The following is a 17,033-nucleotide window of genomic DNA, read 5'->3' on the forward strand; positions in this document are numbered from 1 at the left end:
CTTCACTTTTGATAATGTTTAGTTTGCTAATTTTTGAACATGATTTTTTAAACAATCTTTTTTATTTTGGAATACTTTTAGATTTACAGAAAAATTGTGAAGATAGTACTTATTATTAACTAAAGTTCATTCTTCATTAGTGTTTACCTAATGTCCTTTTTACTATTCCAAGAATATCAAGTTATATTGTTGTATCTCCTTAGGCTCCTTTGATTCCTAAGTTTAAGGCCTTATTTTTAAGTCTGTCAATTTAGTTTGTGTTAGAATGATGCCTGTTCCATGCTTCTATTTTACAGATGTGTATTTTTGCTTGATCTTTTGATGTTTACTTTTAAAATTTGAATTATATTAGACGTTTTCCTAATGTTAATGTTAATGATTTCTGAACACTTGGAGACAAGCTATTGGCATTGATACCAGCATTTATTTAAACTAAGCGCTGAAGGTCCAGTGTCACAGTGTTTGTTTTGGTACAGCAATTACCAGGTCCCACCTGTGGACGGAGGTGCAAAGGGTAGAGAATGTGAACCAGATGGCTAAGGCTTTTGGTGTAGGCGAAGCCACCCAGAACCAGGAAGTGTGCAGCAGGGCACAGTTGGTTAGCCATAGGAACCCCAGGCCCAAGCCATCTGAAAGGGCTCTGCCAATAAATCTTTTGCTCCCAATATCCTTCCTTACTGCACTCTGTTCTTCCTCTGTCTACAGCTGGAGAAGACTTACTTGTGTCAGCCAAATCTGTGTGGGTTTTTCTTTTTCCTTTTTTTTTTTTTAAATCTTATACAGCAAGCGCCCTAGGGCCATTTTTCCATGATGATTTTGACAGTGGGTACATTATCTTAGAGAAATCATAGGTCTTGTTTTCCCAATGTCTTTTTGCTCATTGCTTGGAACATTATAAGTCCTCAGGACACACAGGTGTTATCACTTGTTCAAACAAAGTTGAACACAAGAAGGAAACTGGTACTGGTACCGTTGGTAGGAAAAAGTGACCTCTTTCCGGACAGTAGGAACCAATGAGAATCAGAGGACCAGCAGGTGAGGTGGTGAGGACCAGTGAGCGGAGCGTCCCAGCCTGCAGTGTGGGTGGGTGTGATGGGGGCCAGCCCCAGGGGCAGTGTGGCTGTCAGCCACATGGAAGACTACTTGTAATGACCACCTCTAGGATTCTGAGATGCAAGTAATAGCAGCATCTGAAAACCACAATGGAGAGTTTAATCACAAGTATGCAGCATTATTACATCACTAGCAGAACAGAGTTTGACATTTAAATATACATTACAATCTACTTGTCTCCCCAGAAGTTGCCAAAACCGGTTTACAATAGTTAGGCTTCATTTTGTCCATGGTTCATGGCATATTCAAAGTCTTTAAAGCTGACAAGACCATCTGAGTCTTGATCTACTTCCCTGGAAAATGAAAGAAAAAGTTATTTAGTTATTTACAGATTATTTTTGTCACACTTATGCATCAAGAGCACTCCACAATCTTTGTTTCTTTGCATGTCTACAAGTAAGAGGCACCTACTGGAAGGCAAATTTGATGCCTATTTTTTTCTTACATTGATAAATGCCTAACGTGGAAGGAAGGAAAAGGTATATTTAAACCTACAAAAATAGTATATTTGATATTCTGAAAGGAATGAAGTCAAATGCACAGGCTTTTAAAGAAAAGCAGAAATGATTGTTTTTCTAGTCATTTTATGCATTCTTTCTATATCAACAAATATATATGCATTACACAACAGAAATGTGGACTAAACCAATGAGGGGTAAAAAAAAAAACATTTTGGGAATAAAGAGCAATGATAGGAACAATTATCGACATCTGTGTTGCACTGTCCTTACATCCCTCATCTCATCGAATCTCTGCATGATGCTGTGATGGGTCCACCTTACGGAGACACTAAATTGAAAGTGGGACACTAATTTCACAAGATTCACACTGCTGATAAGTAGCAGACTTGGAACGCAAATCAAGATCATTACATTCCCAAACCAAGGTTCTCCATGGACTCTACTGCACATTACCTCCCTACTTAAATAGAAGGGTCCAAAGAGAAGGGGGTTGTATTGCAATTTTACGTGGTTAACTCTTGCTCCAGAAGTCTTTACTGGCCTCGGAAGTTCTGTGAAATCCTCACAAACATCCAATAAGCTTTTCTGACTCCTATGAAGAGTAATGAAGATGGGAACCTCTGGCTGGTTGGCTGAGGGTGTGGGTAGCCCCAGTGTGTCCCTAGAACCCCGGAGACAGGAGCATTGCTCCCTTGACAGGAACAGAGAAATAGCACCCACTCCATATGGGTAAGATAACATAGGACAAAAATCACAGCATTAGAAACACATTTCAACCATTACCAGGAAGAGTAACGTTTATTTAAGAAGTGTATTTGAAAGGATAACTGATGAGTAGTGGCCACCACTCCTCTTTGGGGGGCATTCTAAAACAATGCATTACATTCCTTATGTGGAGCTCTTGTGGTTGATGCAAATTACATTTTGCTGAAACAACAAATGGCATCAACCATGACATAGGGCTTTTTAAAGCAAAGACTGGCCCAAGTAACAGAGTCACTAATCACTGTAATAGTTTTAAAGCAGGCTTTTAAAATATTGAATTCTAAAATAAACTTTCTGAATATTTCATGACAAAGTCTCTGAAGTCTATAATGGTTCTGGATAGTGATGATAATTTTTCATTCTTTTGAAGTAGAGAAAATCCCTACTTCTCTGCCCTAGGGCAAAACCATGTTGCAGTGTGTTAGTAGAAAATGACTGCAGACTGCAGAGGCCATTATTCTTGCTACTTCTTTGGGTAAAATATACATGATGATTTCATGCTATACAAGACCAAAAGCAGAATGTCAGATGTCTTCTAAGGGATTAGAAGTAATCAGTATCACATGTTACTGATTATGGCCTAGAAACTGTCCCTTTTATTAAATTAGATAATTGAAGATTCTTAATATTGCCTAAGTATTTTTTTTTTCCCAAGGAATTGGATTAGATAAGCGGCCTTTTTTCTTTCCACTGTGAACTGGTATGGTTGAACTATAAATCCTAGGGGGTGGGTTAAGAGGATAACCTAGAAAAGTAATGTTTAGAATAAAATGCTTCCGGTAATATTTTCTCGGTGTGTTTGTTTGCTTACTGAGAGGCTGAATGCTTGTGGAAAAAGGGAATCCCTTTTTGTCAGTAAATAACCTTCATTGTAATTACATTCATTTATTTTTCTGGCTGTCTTTGCCAGAGCTTCCCCATCGTAAAATGGGCACAGTATAACCAAGAAGTGTCAAGATGGAAACATTTATGCATAAGGTTTGTAGTGGCATTTCATTCACATAATGAATGGAGGAGCATCATGTTTATATTTAGAATGAGCGGTGGTAAAATACTTTCTATCTTCTGACTTTCTCTCCTCATTATGTGTGAGTGTGAGTGTGTGAGAGCAGGTCTGGTTGTCTCAAGGAGGGTGAAGCGGAAATTCACATTTCAGAGCTATACTTTTAAAAGCTGAAATACAGTTTTTTTTTTTTTTTCATTGCGGGCAGGATTATTCTGAAGAAGGAAGGTTTCACAGCACCCACACTTAGAGCACAGCGTGACCAGAGAGCAGATGTGGCTGGTGGCTAGAAGTGGTGAAGAAACGTCATTAGGTGCCAAGGTCACTGTTCCTGCTCACCGCATTCCACCTCAACGGGAGTCTGCTCTGGTTCTGAGAGGGCAGTGTGCTGTTTTGATGTCACCAACACACACTTAGGCATGGAAAACACTCCACCACCTCTCACCCCAGATGGAAATGAATTCAAGGAGGGTGAGAACTTTTCCTTATTTTTGGCTGTGTCTCCAACTCAGCCCAGAGCAGACGACAAATGTTTGCAGAGAGCATGAATTTGTGGAATCAATGAATCTGGAGAAGCAGCTGACAACATTGTAGAATATCTATCTACCACCTCCCAGGAGGTGCAGGGGGGTCAAAGGAAGACGGCATAGGGTATGTCATCACTGCCTTTCCGGAGTCTGGAAACTAGCCAGGGAAATATTTCGCACTGGAGAAGGCCCTTAGGAACCATGACTCAGGGACCCGCAAGGAATAGTCAATTATGGTCTCCAGGCCCCAAGTGCATTTTGTCAACACAGATTGGGTACAAGAGACACCATGTGAGATGAGCTCTAGCAAATGAGGTTGCAGAGCAGAACACGGGTGGCAGGAGCCCCTTAATGTCAGGCTGAACAACACAGAGATAAATACAGAGCAGGAAATTGGAAACTGAGGCAGATGCTACACATATTTGACTCTAATCTGCCCTGTAGCTGAAGCCTGAGCACTTTATATTTTTTTTAAGATTTTATTTATTTATTCATGAGAAACACATAGAGAGAGGCAGACACACAGGCAGAGGGGGGAAGCAGGCTCTCTGCGGGGAGCCCGATGTGGGACTCGATCCCAGGACCCCTGAGCTGAAGGCAGATGCTCAACTGCTGAGCCACCAGGTGTCCCAGCCTGAGGACTTTAATCCAGCTAAGTAGCAGCGCTTCCACCGGACATGTGGCTATAGATAAAGGTAAATATATTGCTTTCTATTTCAGAACTGGCTTTTCTAAGGAGTTGACAAAGCTCATATAGATGTACGAGAGGAAAATAAATGCTGTTAACAACAGTAACTGCTCTCTAGAAATGTAGGTTCAGTTAAATTTAAAGCTTTCTGGTTTGCTGGGTTGTGAGATGCGAAAGGAAGACATGAGAATGATTTGTGGAGCAGAGACTCAGGAGAGCTGAGCTGCTCTGTGTAACTCAGACCCTCGGGTGGAAGAGTATGACAAGCCAGGTGAGAGCACTGGGAGCGGAGCACAGGGTGCTCCATGAAGGGCAACGGCCCAAGTGTGATCACTCAGTGACCACTGATCACTAAGACTCAGGGGTGCGGGGAGCAGAAAGCCTTTACTTAACTGCTACATTTACCATGTGCTTCAGAGGTGGCTGTTACTTGTTATAACCTCCCGTGTCTCCACCAAAGGGTGCGACAGGCATGTGCTCCATTGAGGATGGTGTTTGTGTGTGCGGGGGTGGGGGTTGTGTGTTCTGTGTTGATTGCAGAGCTGAAGACTGAGTTAGGAGAGGAGACCCACCTGAGCAGGTCCAGGAGTGAGCAAGGAAAGTACGGGGAATGGTCAGAGGATCCATCCCCTGAATTACTGCAGAGAAATGAGAACTCAGAGCCATGGGCCTTCTGGAAATTGCAGAAAAGCTTCGGAAGCGCTTTAAAATCTTCTGGGGTGTGGAATGGGCCTTCTAGGTGACGCTATTTGAACTGTGAAGTTCAGGGACACCCAGGCTGACGCTGGGACACGTTGAGCATTTCAAGCAAAACTAGACTGTGTCCACTTAGCTAAGTTCTGACAGTTTTCTGTTAAAATAAAAACATTTTTCTGACTCATCTTATCAGTGGTTATAATTACTTTCATCAGCATGAGCATCAGCATTTGTCTGTGGCCCCCTGACTTGTTAAGCGAGATTCTGTTCTCTCCTTTTTGTGATGCTGTGTGGACTCCAACAGCTGGACTAGATGTGCCCCTGTGGCCCAGAGGCTGGCTGGTCCCCACCTGAAGGACCCAGGGCTTCGCACAGCGCATCTGTTACTGAGGTAGGCCGGAGAGCTGCTTTGATACTTTCTTTTTTTTTTTTTTTTTAAAGATTTTATTTACTTATTCATAGAGACACAGAGAGGCAGAGACACAGGCAGAGGGAGAAGCAGGCTCCATGCAGGGAGCCTGATGTGAGACTCGATCCCAAGTCTCCAGGATCAGACCCCGGGCTGCAGGCGGCACTAAACCGCTGCGCCACCGGGGCTGCCCTGCTTTGATACTTTCTGAAGAGAAATACAGTGGGTTTTCGAATTTTAAAAATATATAAATAGTGACTGTTTTTCACAAGTAGTGTTTCTTGCGGGAAAATATTTACATTATAACTGTTTCTTGTAATATTTAGAAAGTACCTATTTCTTGGAAAATAGTTTTTGTAAAATAACTCAAGGGAGCCAGCCGCATGGCCAGCTCTCGCAAGCCAGATTTCAGACTGGAGTACGTGCTTTTGCCCAGGTTACTTAAAAAAAAAATTAAATAATTTTTTAAAACTGAAAAAGAAGGACAGAAACAAAGAGGGAATGGTTTAATTTCATTACATTGAGACAATGGGACTATTCTCTATCAAAATGATACAGAGACTATAAACGTGACATTAAGTGGAAACAAGAATACAAACTGGTATGTATTATAATTGCAATCTTACAAACACCTAATTCATTTGGGCAGAAACTTCTCTTTTGGGTTCTTTTGCCTTAGTGTTTTAATAATATTAGTGCTATTTCTTAGCTATTTCTCAACTGAAGGAATATTTTCTTTTAGTCCAAATTTTCTTTTTAGATGGCCTTACTTTACAATATGTAAATCATCAACAGCTAGAGCAGGGTTTGGGCTGGAGGATCCTTTGCCATGTGGGGCTGTCCCTGTGTACTGCAGCAACCCTGGGCTCTACCGTTATGACGTCAGGGGCTCCCTCTCTCCTCATTCCTCAGCTGTGACAGCCCCAAATGTCTCCAGATATTGCCAAGTTCCCTTGAGGTGCAAAATCGTCCCTGGTTCGAAAACACTAAGCTAGAGGAACCTCAGTTAGAGGCAATTCTTTGGAACATTCCAGCTATATCTACACTTACTAAAATAATTAAAGGCTTTTTTTTTTTTTTTTAAACAAGTGATTTCAGGGGCAGCTGAGGCACACATATACTTGGATGGATTATGCAGATAATTGCCCCAATGCTCTGCCTCGCTGACACTAAAGTTCTGAATTGAGCCCAGAGAAGACCGCACTCGAGAGGCAGGCTCTTGGTGTGATAACAGAGCCAGTGACAGGCATATCTGTGTTCCCAGCAATACACTGACAGACAGCAATTATTTTGAGTCACTGTGATAGTCACACGGGGTTTTGAAAGTTGACGCTGTATTTGATTCACCTGCAACATGAATGAGAAATTTAATGTGGAGGCAAAGACTTAAATTAGAAAAGTTTTCTTTGTGGAATTTGGGGGGTGGGGGACCAAGGAGAGAGAATCTCTTTCTCTTTGATTCTTTACGGAATAATTTAAACTAAAGTCAAAACTGCCATCACATTAGGGACAAAGCTGTCATCCTGACTGAACAGTGAGAATAGAAATTACCCTCCAAGCAAGGAGCCCCTGCTGGGGATGAGAGGACCCGCCAATTGAAGATGTGATGATGACAGCTTCTCCCGCGAGCAGCCTTCTCTTCTGAGGAGCCCGCTGGTTCTTTCCACCCGTGTGCTTGCCTCTTTGTTGATGAGAGTCCTGCAGGGCTCTCCGGCAATCCAGTTGGTAATGTGTTTATTAATTTTACCTTTTTCAAGACACGTGTTAAGAAAAGCCATTCAGGCACGCAGGAAAGAGAAGAGAGATGTGGAGAGGGTTTCTGGTCTTTTCTAGGTAGATTCCTGGGTGACTTGGGTGGTTCAGTGTGCAAGGGACCCCACGTGCCCACCTCGTGTTCTCACCCTGGTCTTGGAGCCCAGCCACGGCTGCAGGCCCACCCGTCGGGGTGCCCCCCAGCAGTGTCTCTCACTGTCTTCTTGGGACTGCTAACACCTGGGTGTGGCCCTCATACGGATGCAATCTGGAAGTGACCACCTGTGCCTGGTGCGGTACCAAGTGTCAGTGGACTTTGGCTCTCTCCTGTCCCTCAGGCAAGCTGGCAACTCTGAGCTCCTGCTCTCGGCTCACTGGAGGTTCTGGTAGCATCGAGCTCTAGCTGCTTCCAGAAGTAACGTACTTGGTCAACAGACCCCTGTACTGGCTTCCCCTCATTCTCTCTTCAGCTCTTGCTCATGGAGGTTATTTCCCAAAAAAACAAAGTGTATGCGATTCCTCACCAAAGCTCTGCTTTTGGGAAGAACCCAGGCTGAGACATAGTGGCAAGTTTATTTTGAGAGATGAAGTTCTCCCAGGGCATTTAATTGCCATCAGCAATTACATGTCACATCAGATTCCATTCAGTTAAGGGGTATCCCACAACTTGAAACAGATGAGAGTGTTCCTCTGGAAAAAATTTTAGAGCAAATGAAGTACTGCCTTTAAGAAGAGCTCTGGTTTGAAGCTCCAGACAATTGAAATGCCAGGGTTCACCAGAGAATAAAAGGAGCGGTTCTCTCTAATCTATGTGTCTTTTTTTTTTTTTTTAATTTATTTGAGAGAGAGTGAGACCACTAGCATAAATAGGAGGAGGGGAAGAAGGAGAAGCAGACTTCCCGTTGAGCAGAGAGCCTGACTCGGGGCTCGATCCCAGGACCCTGAGATCATGACCTGAGCCGAAGTGAGACACCTAACAGACTGAGCCACCCAGGAACCCCTAATATATGTGTCTTATTTAATAATACATAGTCTGTCAGAAATTACTTGTTCCTTCAGCATGAGGACAATATACTCCTAACTATAAGACAATACTTTGGCCTTATGGATACAGAGGTACAGCCATGGACTGGCCATGAGCAGGTGGTGGAATTGGCCATGTAGGATCAACGGTGAAGGATAAAACGATGGCCAGACCAGGTCAGGAACAAAAAGTGACACAAGCCAGGCAAGGCTTTGGCCTCATTAAGACCAGGCTCAGCTTCTAAATGGAGGACACAGTGGATGTTGCTGGGTCCTTCTCTGGCATCCATCCTACACCTCTGTGCTACTCAGCAGCACATGTGAGATTCAAGTGTGATTCAGGTAGATTATTTGCCACCCCAAGCTCCAGCAATGGGAGCTAACTGGCCAAAGCCAAGAACTATAATTCTGGCCTCCTAACCACAGTGATTGGGCTCAAGGACTGATTGGCCAAGTGGTACGTGGCATTTCTCCCCTGACTGCTACTGACTGGTAAAGAGTTGGATGGACCATAATGAAGCCTCGGCATTTTGTTTGTGAGTTAAGGAGAAGCCCTTTCCTTAGAGAGCTGGGATGCAGAAGTGAGGCTTGGTGTTACAACAGTCCGTTTCCTACCACAAGGATGCAATCTCCACAGGTCTGTGAGCCGATAGTACATTGATCCAAAAATTTCTGCACATGCTTGTAAATGTCAATTATCAGCCTGAGAATGGGGCTACCCACAGTGAGAGTCAGAAGAACAGCAGAGTGGGCTGGCGCCTAATCAGACCAGGACTGAAGCATGCCTGAGGTCAAAATCTTTAGTCTCCTGACCCAATAAAGTCCCTGGGCTGTTCAAGGTGATCTGAAATGGATTCCTGATACTTTCAAATCAAAGTCTTCTGACATATGGTAACGTATCCTTTCTGAAATCTTGTCTAAATCTTGCAGTACCTGGAACTTAGGACATGGAATAGATACTCATAAATACAATATTTTTGAAATGATTATCCCATTTTGAAACGAATCCTAAAATAATTCAGATTTTCTTGTTAGGTGCTATCTCAAGATTCGGGATCATTCTCCACAGTTCTGAATTCTAAAGAAGTTACTTTTCTTGCTGCATCCAACAAAAATCTCGATTTGCAGTGCCTTAACTGTGATTATGCGTTGAAAGAGGCTATTGATGGAACCAATATGTTTTTTTCCTTAAAGAGCCACAGGATAGATTCTCCAGTCCAAGACAAAAAAGAAAAATGGATGTGAAATGCAGTCACAGCTGGCAAAAGTGATTAACTATAAATAATGACTCACTTTTTCCTATTTACTAGGTCTTAAAAATGAGGAGTCTTATTTAAAGCTAGAAATATTTTAAAAGGAGGAAAGAATATAATTTCAGTATGCTTGATTATTGACTACTTGCGGGCATGTGGATAAATGCAATCAACATACAGCCCGATGTCTCACTTCCGGAAAACAGTGTCATATTCCTTCTCTAGCAAGTGTTTTAGCAGAGCTGCTAATAAATAGTGACATGATCTTTTTTCTCAGTTTGAATCTCTGGAAGAGAAATTGTGATGTAAGAAAATAGCACAGATCACGCAGCTTTAAGGATGAAGAACAAAGCCAAAGTGAACATTTTTGAACCAATTACATAAAAAAAAAAATCTGGTTCCTACGCTTTTGGGTCACTAGACCTTCCATTCCTTCCCCACAGTAGATCTGTGTGACAGGCTCGCTCTGAATATGGCAGGGGGTAGGCAGCATGCTTCAGCAGAGCTTTCGTCTCAGCTAGGCTGTGTGACCTTAGGCAAGTGTCTTAGCCACTCTGAAGGCCAAGCTTTTCACTTGTCAAGAATGGCTGGGCTATGATTTGCCAAGATTTGATACAGCTCAAAATTTTGATGAATCTAAGCTGGATCTTAATATACAACTTAGTGTCTTTGTGCACAGAACATTTAAAAATACAACCGAACTCCTGTTAGCTATTTTTGTCTTCAAAAAGTACTTTGAATCTTTAACCCCACGGACAGTGGTAAAGAACCATACACAAATCTAAATGTAAATGGGAGGGGGTGATCCTGCCTTCAACAGTGTGAAATATGAATGGAGATAAAGCCATTTCTATTTCAAATATATAATCACTTCAGCTGAGATATCTAGTATCATCTTGAACTTGATTATGAGATAAAAGAAATGGGACAGAGATGGCAATCATTTAATCTCTTAAGAACAGCTATTCTGAAGAGCTTTTCACTCTCTGCTCAATAGATTTCTCGCAGGTTATGATCCGGCTAGAAAGAAAGCATAATGATGAGGAAAATTATGTTTTCAATAACACACGCTTTTACAGTACGAGTTCTTCCACAAAGGAGGCAATAAAATGAACTCTGACCAGTTTAACAGATGGCGTAATGGCTCAGTGCACAGATGTGGCCTCTCTGAAAGCAACAAGTTCATATCCTTGACGAGAGGTTTAGGAATGAGCTGAACTTTCAAGTGCCGTGTGGGAAAGATTACATACTTCCAGACAAGAAAGCAGAGTACGAATGGGCTCGGAAGCTTGGAGAGGTGGTCCAAAAGAATAAGGCTTAATGAGCTTCATTTTGCTAATGCAACAAACAGACTTGAAGTTGAAATATGAACCATAAACATTCAAGCCGTTTATAAATCCCTGCTAATAACATTGTTAGCCACTGTGTGAGAGGAAGCTTGCTTTTTAAAAGCGTATTTCCTCGGAGTCAGAAGATACCAATTGTCAAATGATGCTTATCTTCTCGAACAGTATCATGTTTTCAAGTAGAACGTGTTTTTAATAGTACCTGATAGGGAGACTGTAGAGTTTTTTTTGTTGGCTATTTTTCCTGCCCCCCCCCCCCTTTTTTAGGAAATTTGGTAAGTTAAATCTAAATTTTCTCTGGAAAAGCAAAAGTGCCAGAAGACTCAGAATATTTTTTAGAAAATAAATGTGGCATCAAAACATAATATAAAGCTTCAGTGAGTAAAATAGTGTGTGTGATTGAGATCCAGCAATGAATGAGGGAGAATAACATTCAGAATATGTATATAGGAATTCGCCAAAGGTCAAAAGGAGCATTTCAAATCAGTGGATTATGAAACAGGTTGGTAGGAGGAAAAGGAGCCAGGATAATGGGTTATCCATTCTGACATGGGTGAAGTTTGACTCCAGGGCAGAGCTTGCTTATATGTTCCATAAAACTTATTTCCCTTTCTTCCTGAAAACATAGCTAAACCACATTTTCCAGCCTCCCTTACAATTAGATGAGACTGGAGTTCTGGCACTGGAATGATAATAATGTAATAATAGAAAAACAAAAACTAGCCATTGCTCATCTAATTAAAAGCATTCACGTTTCAAAGGAGAGTACAGGACCTGACAGTCACCCTGGGGACTGTGACGTGGCCAAATCACACTGTGCTAGTGAAGCCTCACCAGAAATCCAAGGAACTTGCTCTATATAGCTTAGTTATAGAAACATTACTTAAAAATTTTATGTCAGGTTTTTTTTCCCATTAGATGAGGATGCAGGAATTTATAAAAATTAATATTTTTAATTGCTTACACTTTAGTTTTAAATAATCCACTTAAGAAAATAAGATTTTACATCTCAACTCATTTCCAATCGATGTGCATCACTGAGCCAGTAGAAAATCTGGCCTTAGTTCAGAATAATTATAATAAATTACTTATGCTTTCGTTTACAACATGCTCCCGCCATTTGAAACCTCTGGGTCTGTGAACAATGATAAACAACATAAAAAATGCATAACATTTCATAATGAAATAATTCCCTCATATTATCAGAAGCTGTTTATTAATAAAGCCCACCTATAATTGCAAAGTCACACCAAATCGGATGACCATCAGGGCTTTTAATATGAGAATTTCAGTCGCAAGAGATAAAGAAGGTTCAGAGGGCACATGACAGGTGTTTGGAAAATTATGAAATGCAGAGAATATGAACATGGCTGAATTAATCAATTCCCAGGCTAAGACCAAGGGACTCCAAGTACAAGATCGGAGGGGATATTTTAGGACTGAAACCTAGGAGTGCTTCTTCATATAACAGCTAGAAAACAGGACTTGTTTTCTATCCCTGAAATGAAAATAAAATTCTCAAGGCTGATATGGGGATGGAGAAAGAAAGAGGATAGACATACCCTTCTTAATGAGGTTGCACAAACTGCAACAAACCCACCCCCGCCCCACTCCCTCACCCCAGTGGCCCCAATCCTCTCCCCTCCTGCACAGCACTAAGAATTACTTTTCTGGTGGGTGACCACTGGCATGGCATTGGCCTTAATGGGTAGGTGGGTGGGGGAGAAGAGCCTCCAGATGTTTTGGGCTGAGAACAGCAACTGGCTCATCATGAGGGGTTTCAACATTGCGGACATCACTAAGCCGGCGAGGGGGTGTTGGCGAGGGGTTGCTGTCGGGGCTCTTCCTAGCCTTGGGAAGAAACTGGCCTCTCCCATAAATGGCCACACTAATACCGATCTCAGAGATTCAAATTACTAGCCCCATCCAGTGTGACATTTTATGCCCATTATCTAGTCTCTCCAGCCTCCAGGCAGGGCCACATCATTGATTACGGAGATTTTCAGCCACTAAAAGAGATCCTGATCATCATTAAAGACATTAAGTGTTGATCTGCGCTGACTAAGTGAGTTAAAAGGTTCGTGCCCTTCTAGTTAACAACTCAAAAGAGGCTATTTCAGGATATTTATTAAACAAATTAAGTATTTACATTATGCTCAAGCACAGAGGCAGTGACTGAGTGCATAAGGGTGAGAAGATGAAACCAAGAGAATTTATGATGGCAAAATTCTGCTTTTTCAGTTTCCTAGAAATGAGTGCTGAGGACCCACCAAATGCTTGGGAGTTTGAGGTGGGCAGGCATCAAGGGCATCCTGATGACCACCTACACAAAGCTTTTTTTAAATTTTTTTTTTATTCATGAGAGACACAGAGAGGGAGAGAGGAAGAGAGGCAGAGACACAGGCAGAGGCAGAAGTAGGCTCCATGCAGGGAGCCCGATGGGACTCGATCCGGGACTCCAGGATCAGGCCCCGGGCCGAAGGCAGGCGCTAAACTGCTGAGCCACCCAGGGATCCCCACAAAGCTTTTTAATGTAGCTAAACTAAGGTAACCAGAAGTTCACCCTGATTCCAGATGTTTTCCTTCTAGAATGTAAAAAAGCAGTGCTTAGGGACTGGAGAGACAATTTAGGAAATCTCCTTCAAAACCTAAAGGCTAAAGAAAATGGGTGAGTATATTCCTCCTACAACCCCCCCCCCCTTCATACACACACACAATTAAAAATTTTAATCCCATAATAATAATGGACCTAACCTAAAAAATTTATTTTCTTTAGCCTATGGTATACGCTGTGGCAAAGTTTTCTCGAATACAGCAATAGTCTATGAATACCAGATCATCTGTTGTGATTATTCCTAGTTTTCCTCCTACTTGGCTGTAACCTTGCAGTGGGCAGAGATGGATACATCTTGTTCACTGTGCTGTTCTTACACCTGACACAGTCCCTGGCACATACTAGCTGCAAGAAATGTGTGCTGAATACATGAACATGTTAACAGGAGAGTCTGGAGATGGGAGAAAAGAACTATTGCTCACCATTCCATGATCCTGAACCAGTTGCTATGATCATTTTGGCACTTTTCCTTCTGATTAGCATTAGAGCACCTTGTATCCTATTTTAAACATAATATGAACATTTCCCCCATGGCTCTAGTCTGTATTTTCATTTTTAATGGCTATATGTGATTTTATCAAATGGATTTATAATGGATATACTTATTTGTTGGGGCTTTCAAAAAGCCTTTTTGCTTTTATAACTTGTCAATGAACACATTCAATAAAAATGCTTTTTCTTAGAAATAGGTTACTGAGTTCATTTACCCATTCGTGGGATGCCCTAAGAACCCACTATGGACCAGGTGCATCAGGTTCTGAAGATGTGGGGAAAAAAGAAAGAGTTCTTCACACCTTTTAGTCCAGCCAGAGAGAATTAAGTAATTCCGAGCAAAGTAAAATCACCAGTGTGCTGAGTGCTCTGAAGGAAAGAGAGAAGGTGCTATGAGATGGTGGGACAGAAGACTGGGCAGGGAGGTGAGGGCATTGATCCAGAGGATGCAGAACGGGGTTGAAACCTGAGGGATGAGACATAGTTGGGAGATGCAGAAGGGCTTTTCAGGCAGAGGGAACAGCATGTGTGAGGGCCTCGTGGCAAGAGAGAACAAGACATGTTCAAGAAAGGAAAGAGCCCATGTGGCCAGGACACAGGGTGAAGATGAGTGTAGAACCCTGTAAAGCTGGAGGGTGAGTAGGATAAGACTAGTTGGAGCTGGCAGGCCACGTAAGGGCTTGGCTCATAATCCAAGGGGCGTGAGAAGCCCTGATGTGCTTTAAGGAGAGGGCTAACATGCTTAGAAATTTTGAAAGCTCATCCTTGCTGAGCAGACAGACTAATGTCCCCCCGTCAAAGATGTCCCAGAATGTCTGATGATGTCACATGAGAAAGGAACAGTAGGGCTGCTGATGGAATTAAGATTGCCGACCTTAAAATGGGGGAGATTACCCCAGATTATCCAGGTGGGCCTTTTGTAATCTTGAGGGTCCTTAAAAGTGGAAGGAGGGGAGTAGAAGACTCAGTAAAAGTCAGAGAGACCATGGAAATTGCTAAACTACTGGCTATGAAGACAGAGGAAGGTACCATGAGCCAAGGAATGCAGGCAGCCTCCAGAAACTCCAGAAGGGTGAGGAAGCAGATGTGCCCCTGGAGCCTCCAGAAGTAATGCAGCCCTACTGACACCTTAATTTTAGGCCAGTGAGGGTCACTTTAGATTTCTGACTTCCAGAACTAAAAGGCAATGCATGTGTGTTGCTTTAAGCCACAAAGTCAAGGGTATATTGTGACAGAGGCTACAGGAAATTAACATGAGGGGGGAAGGTGATGAATCTGGTTTTGGATATTTAGGCTTTACATGGCCTTGACATGAAGAAAATGAACATTTGGAAGTACTCGCCTGTTTAGTCACTCCCCTAACAAGGTGTATGATTTTTAAATAAATTAATTTACTGCTCACGAACTCACTTTTATCATCTATGAAAAGAAAATATATTTAAGGTTTATTCCAGTTCTAAATCTTGGAGTTTATAAGCTTAAAGAATGAAACAAATATGCTTTTCACTTAGATTCCTGTTAAGTACTTGGCAATCACTGGGGAAAAATATTAAAAGATATTAAAAAGAGTGGATCTAAACTGAAGGGGGAAAGATTCCAATTTTTTAAGAAGTACCCAAAGTATGAAATAAACTGGAAATACCTTAATAACAAATGTGTTGAATTTGTATTAAAAAAAGTACAAAATTCCACTGAGACTTGCAAAAGGCTATTTGAAAGTGTGGAGGGGCGTGCCATATGTGTATTCCTGGATGGGAAGACTAAATGTTGTAAAGATGCCAAATTCTTCCCAATTAATTTATAGGTTGAATGCAGTTTTCATCAAAACCCCAAAGGGAGGTTTTTAGAACTCCACAAAAATGATTCTACCATTCATCTGGAAAATAAATAGGCAGGAAGACCTGAGAACAATTTGAAAATAAGGAATACTTGGTCTGAGAACACACTATTAGAATTGGGGCGGGGGGAGAGAGTGTGTGTTTTTTGTGTAAGGAGACCAGGGAATAAAACAAATCACAGCCTGGAGAGGTCTGGGTATGTATTAAAAAATCTCAGCAGAGAATATGATGATGAAAGCATGGTATATAAATAGGAACTATCTAATAAATGATAATGGAAAAACTGGCTATTTGTACACAAAAATGTTTAAATCGTCACTCCATGATATATACTCAAGTGGATTCTAGATACATAAAAGTGCCAAATAGTCTTAAAATTCAAACCACAGGTTCAAACCACCACAAAAAATGGATGTGAATATTAACTTGGTCTTAAGATGAGGAAAACTTTCTTAGTATAAAAGTAAATGGAAGAGATTCTGAAGGAAAAGATCACAGATTTAGATAGATGAAAACTTAAAATTTCTGCACTTGAAAAAAACCATAAAAAGAAAAGAAAAACTGGAAAAATGGTTAAAAGAATGGAAATGGGTCAATGTTCTCATTATGGAAGAACAATAGACAGGTATAGATGAAGGAGCAGAAAGAACTGACCAGTGTGTGAAAATGTTCAATATTATAAGCAATCAATGAAAAAAAAAAAAAAAAAACCTCCAAAAAATGAGATAGTACTGTCACCTGTTAGACCACCAGCAAAGATGTGAAAAGTGAATGACATGGGGTCGTTGCGGGGCGCATGGTGAGAGGGGCAGATGCTGCGGGAGGGGCTGCCACCTGCTACTGGGAATGAGATAAGAAGAATCAAGAGTCGTAAAAACGACACAACAAGTTCATACTCCCTAATATTGTATTCCCAGGTCCAGGAACCTCTCCTAAGGAAGTGACAAAAGTGCAAACACATTCGTCATGGAGGCCTTTTAAAAAGTGAAAATAGGGGGATCCCTGGGTGGTGCAGCGGTTTGGCGCCGCCTTCGGCCCGGGGCCTGACCCTGG

The 17,033-nt window shown here is 41.7% G+C and overlaps 1 protein-coding gene across 6 annotated transcripts in view; it reads right to left on the bottom strand.

The window, feature by feature from the left end:
* Positions 1–1,191: 1,191 nt before the first annotated feature.
* The window catches only part of EFCAB11 (EF-hand calcium binding domain 11), a 144,715-nt gene continuing 128,873 nt past the window's right edge, over positions 1,192–17,033 (bottom strand). For 4 of the 6 annotated variants that reach the window (XR_003134826.3, XR_007412501.1, XM_025442799.3 and 1 more), the window contains one exon: positions 1,192–1,406. Coding sequence is in view for 3 of the 6 variants with exons in the window: in XM_025442799.3 (XP_025298584.1) it covers positions 1,325–1,406 (82 nt within the window). In the remaining 3 variants the exon portion in view is untranslated. The other 2 variants (XM_025442797.3, XM_035719816.2) reach the window with 2 other exon arrangements.

This window comes from Canis lupus, chromosome 8 (genome assembly GCF_003254725.2).
Source record: "Canis lupus dingo isolate Sandy chromosome 8, ASM325472v2, whole genome shotgun sequence".
Classification (NCBI taxonomy): domain Eukaryota; kingdom Metazoa; phylum Chordata; class Mammalia; order Carnivora; family Canidae; genus Canis; species Canis lupus.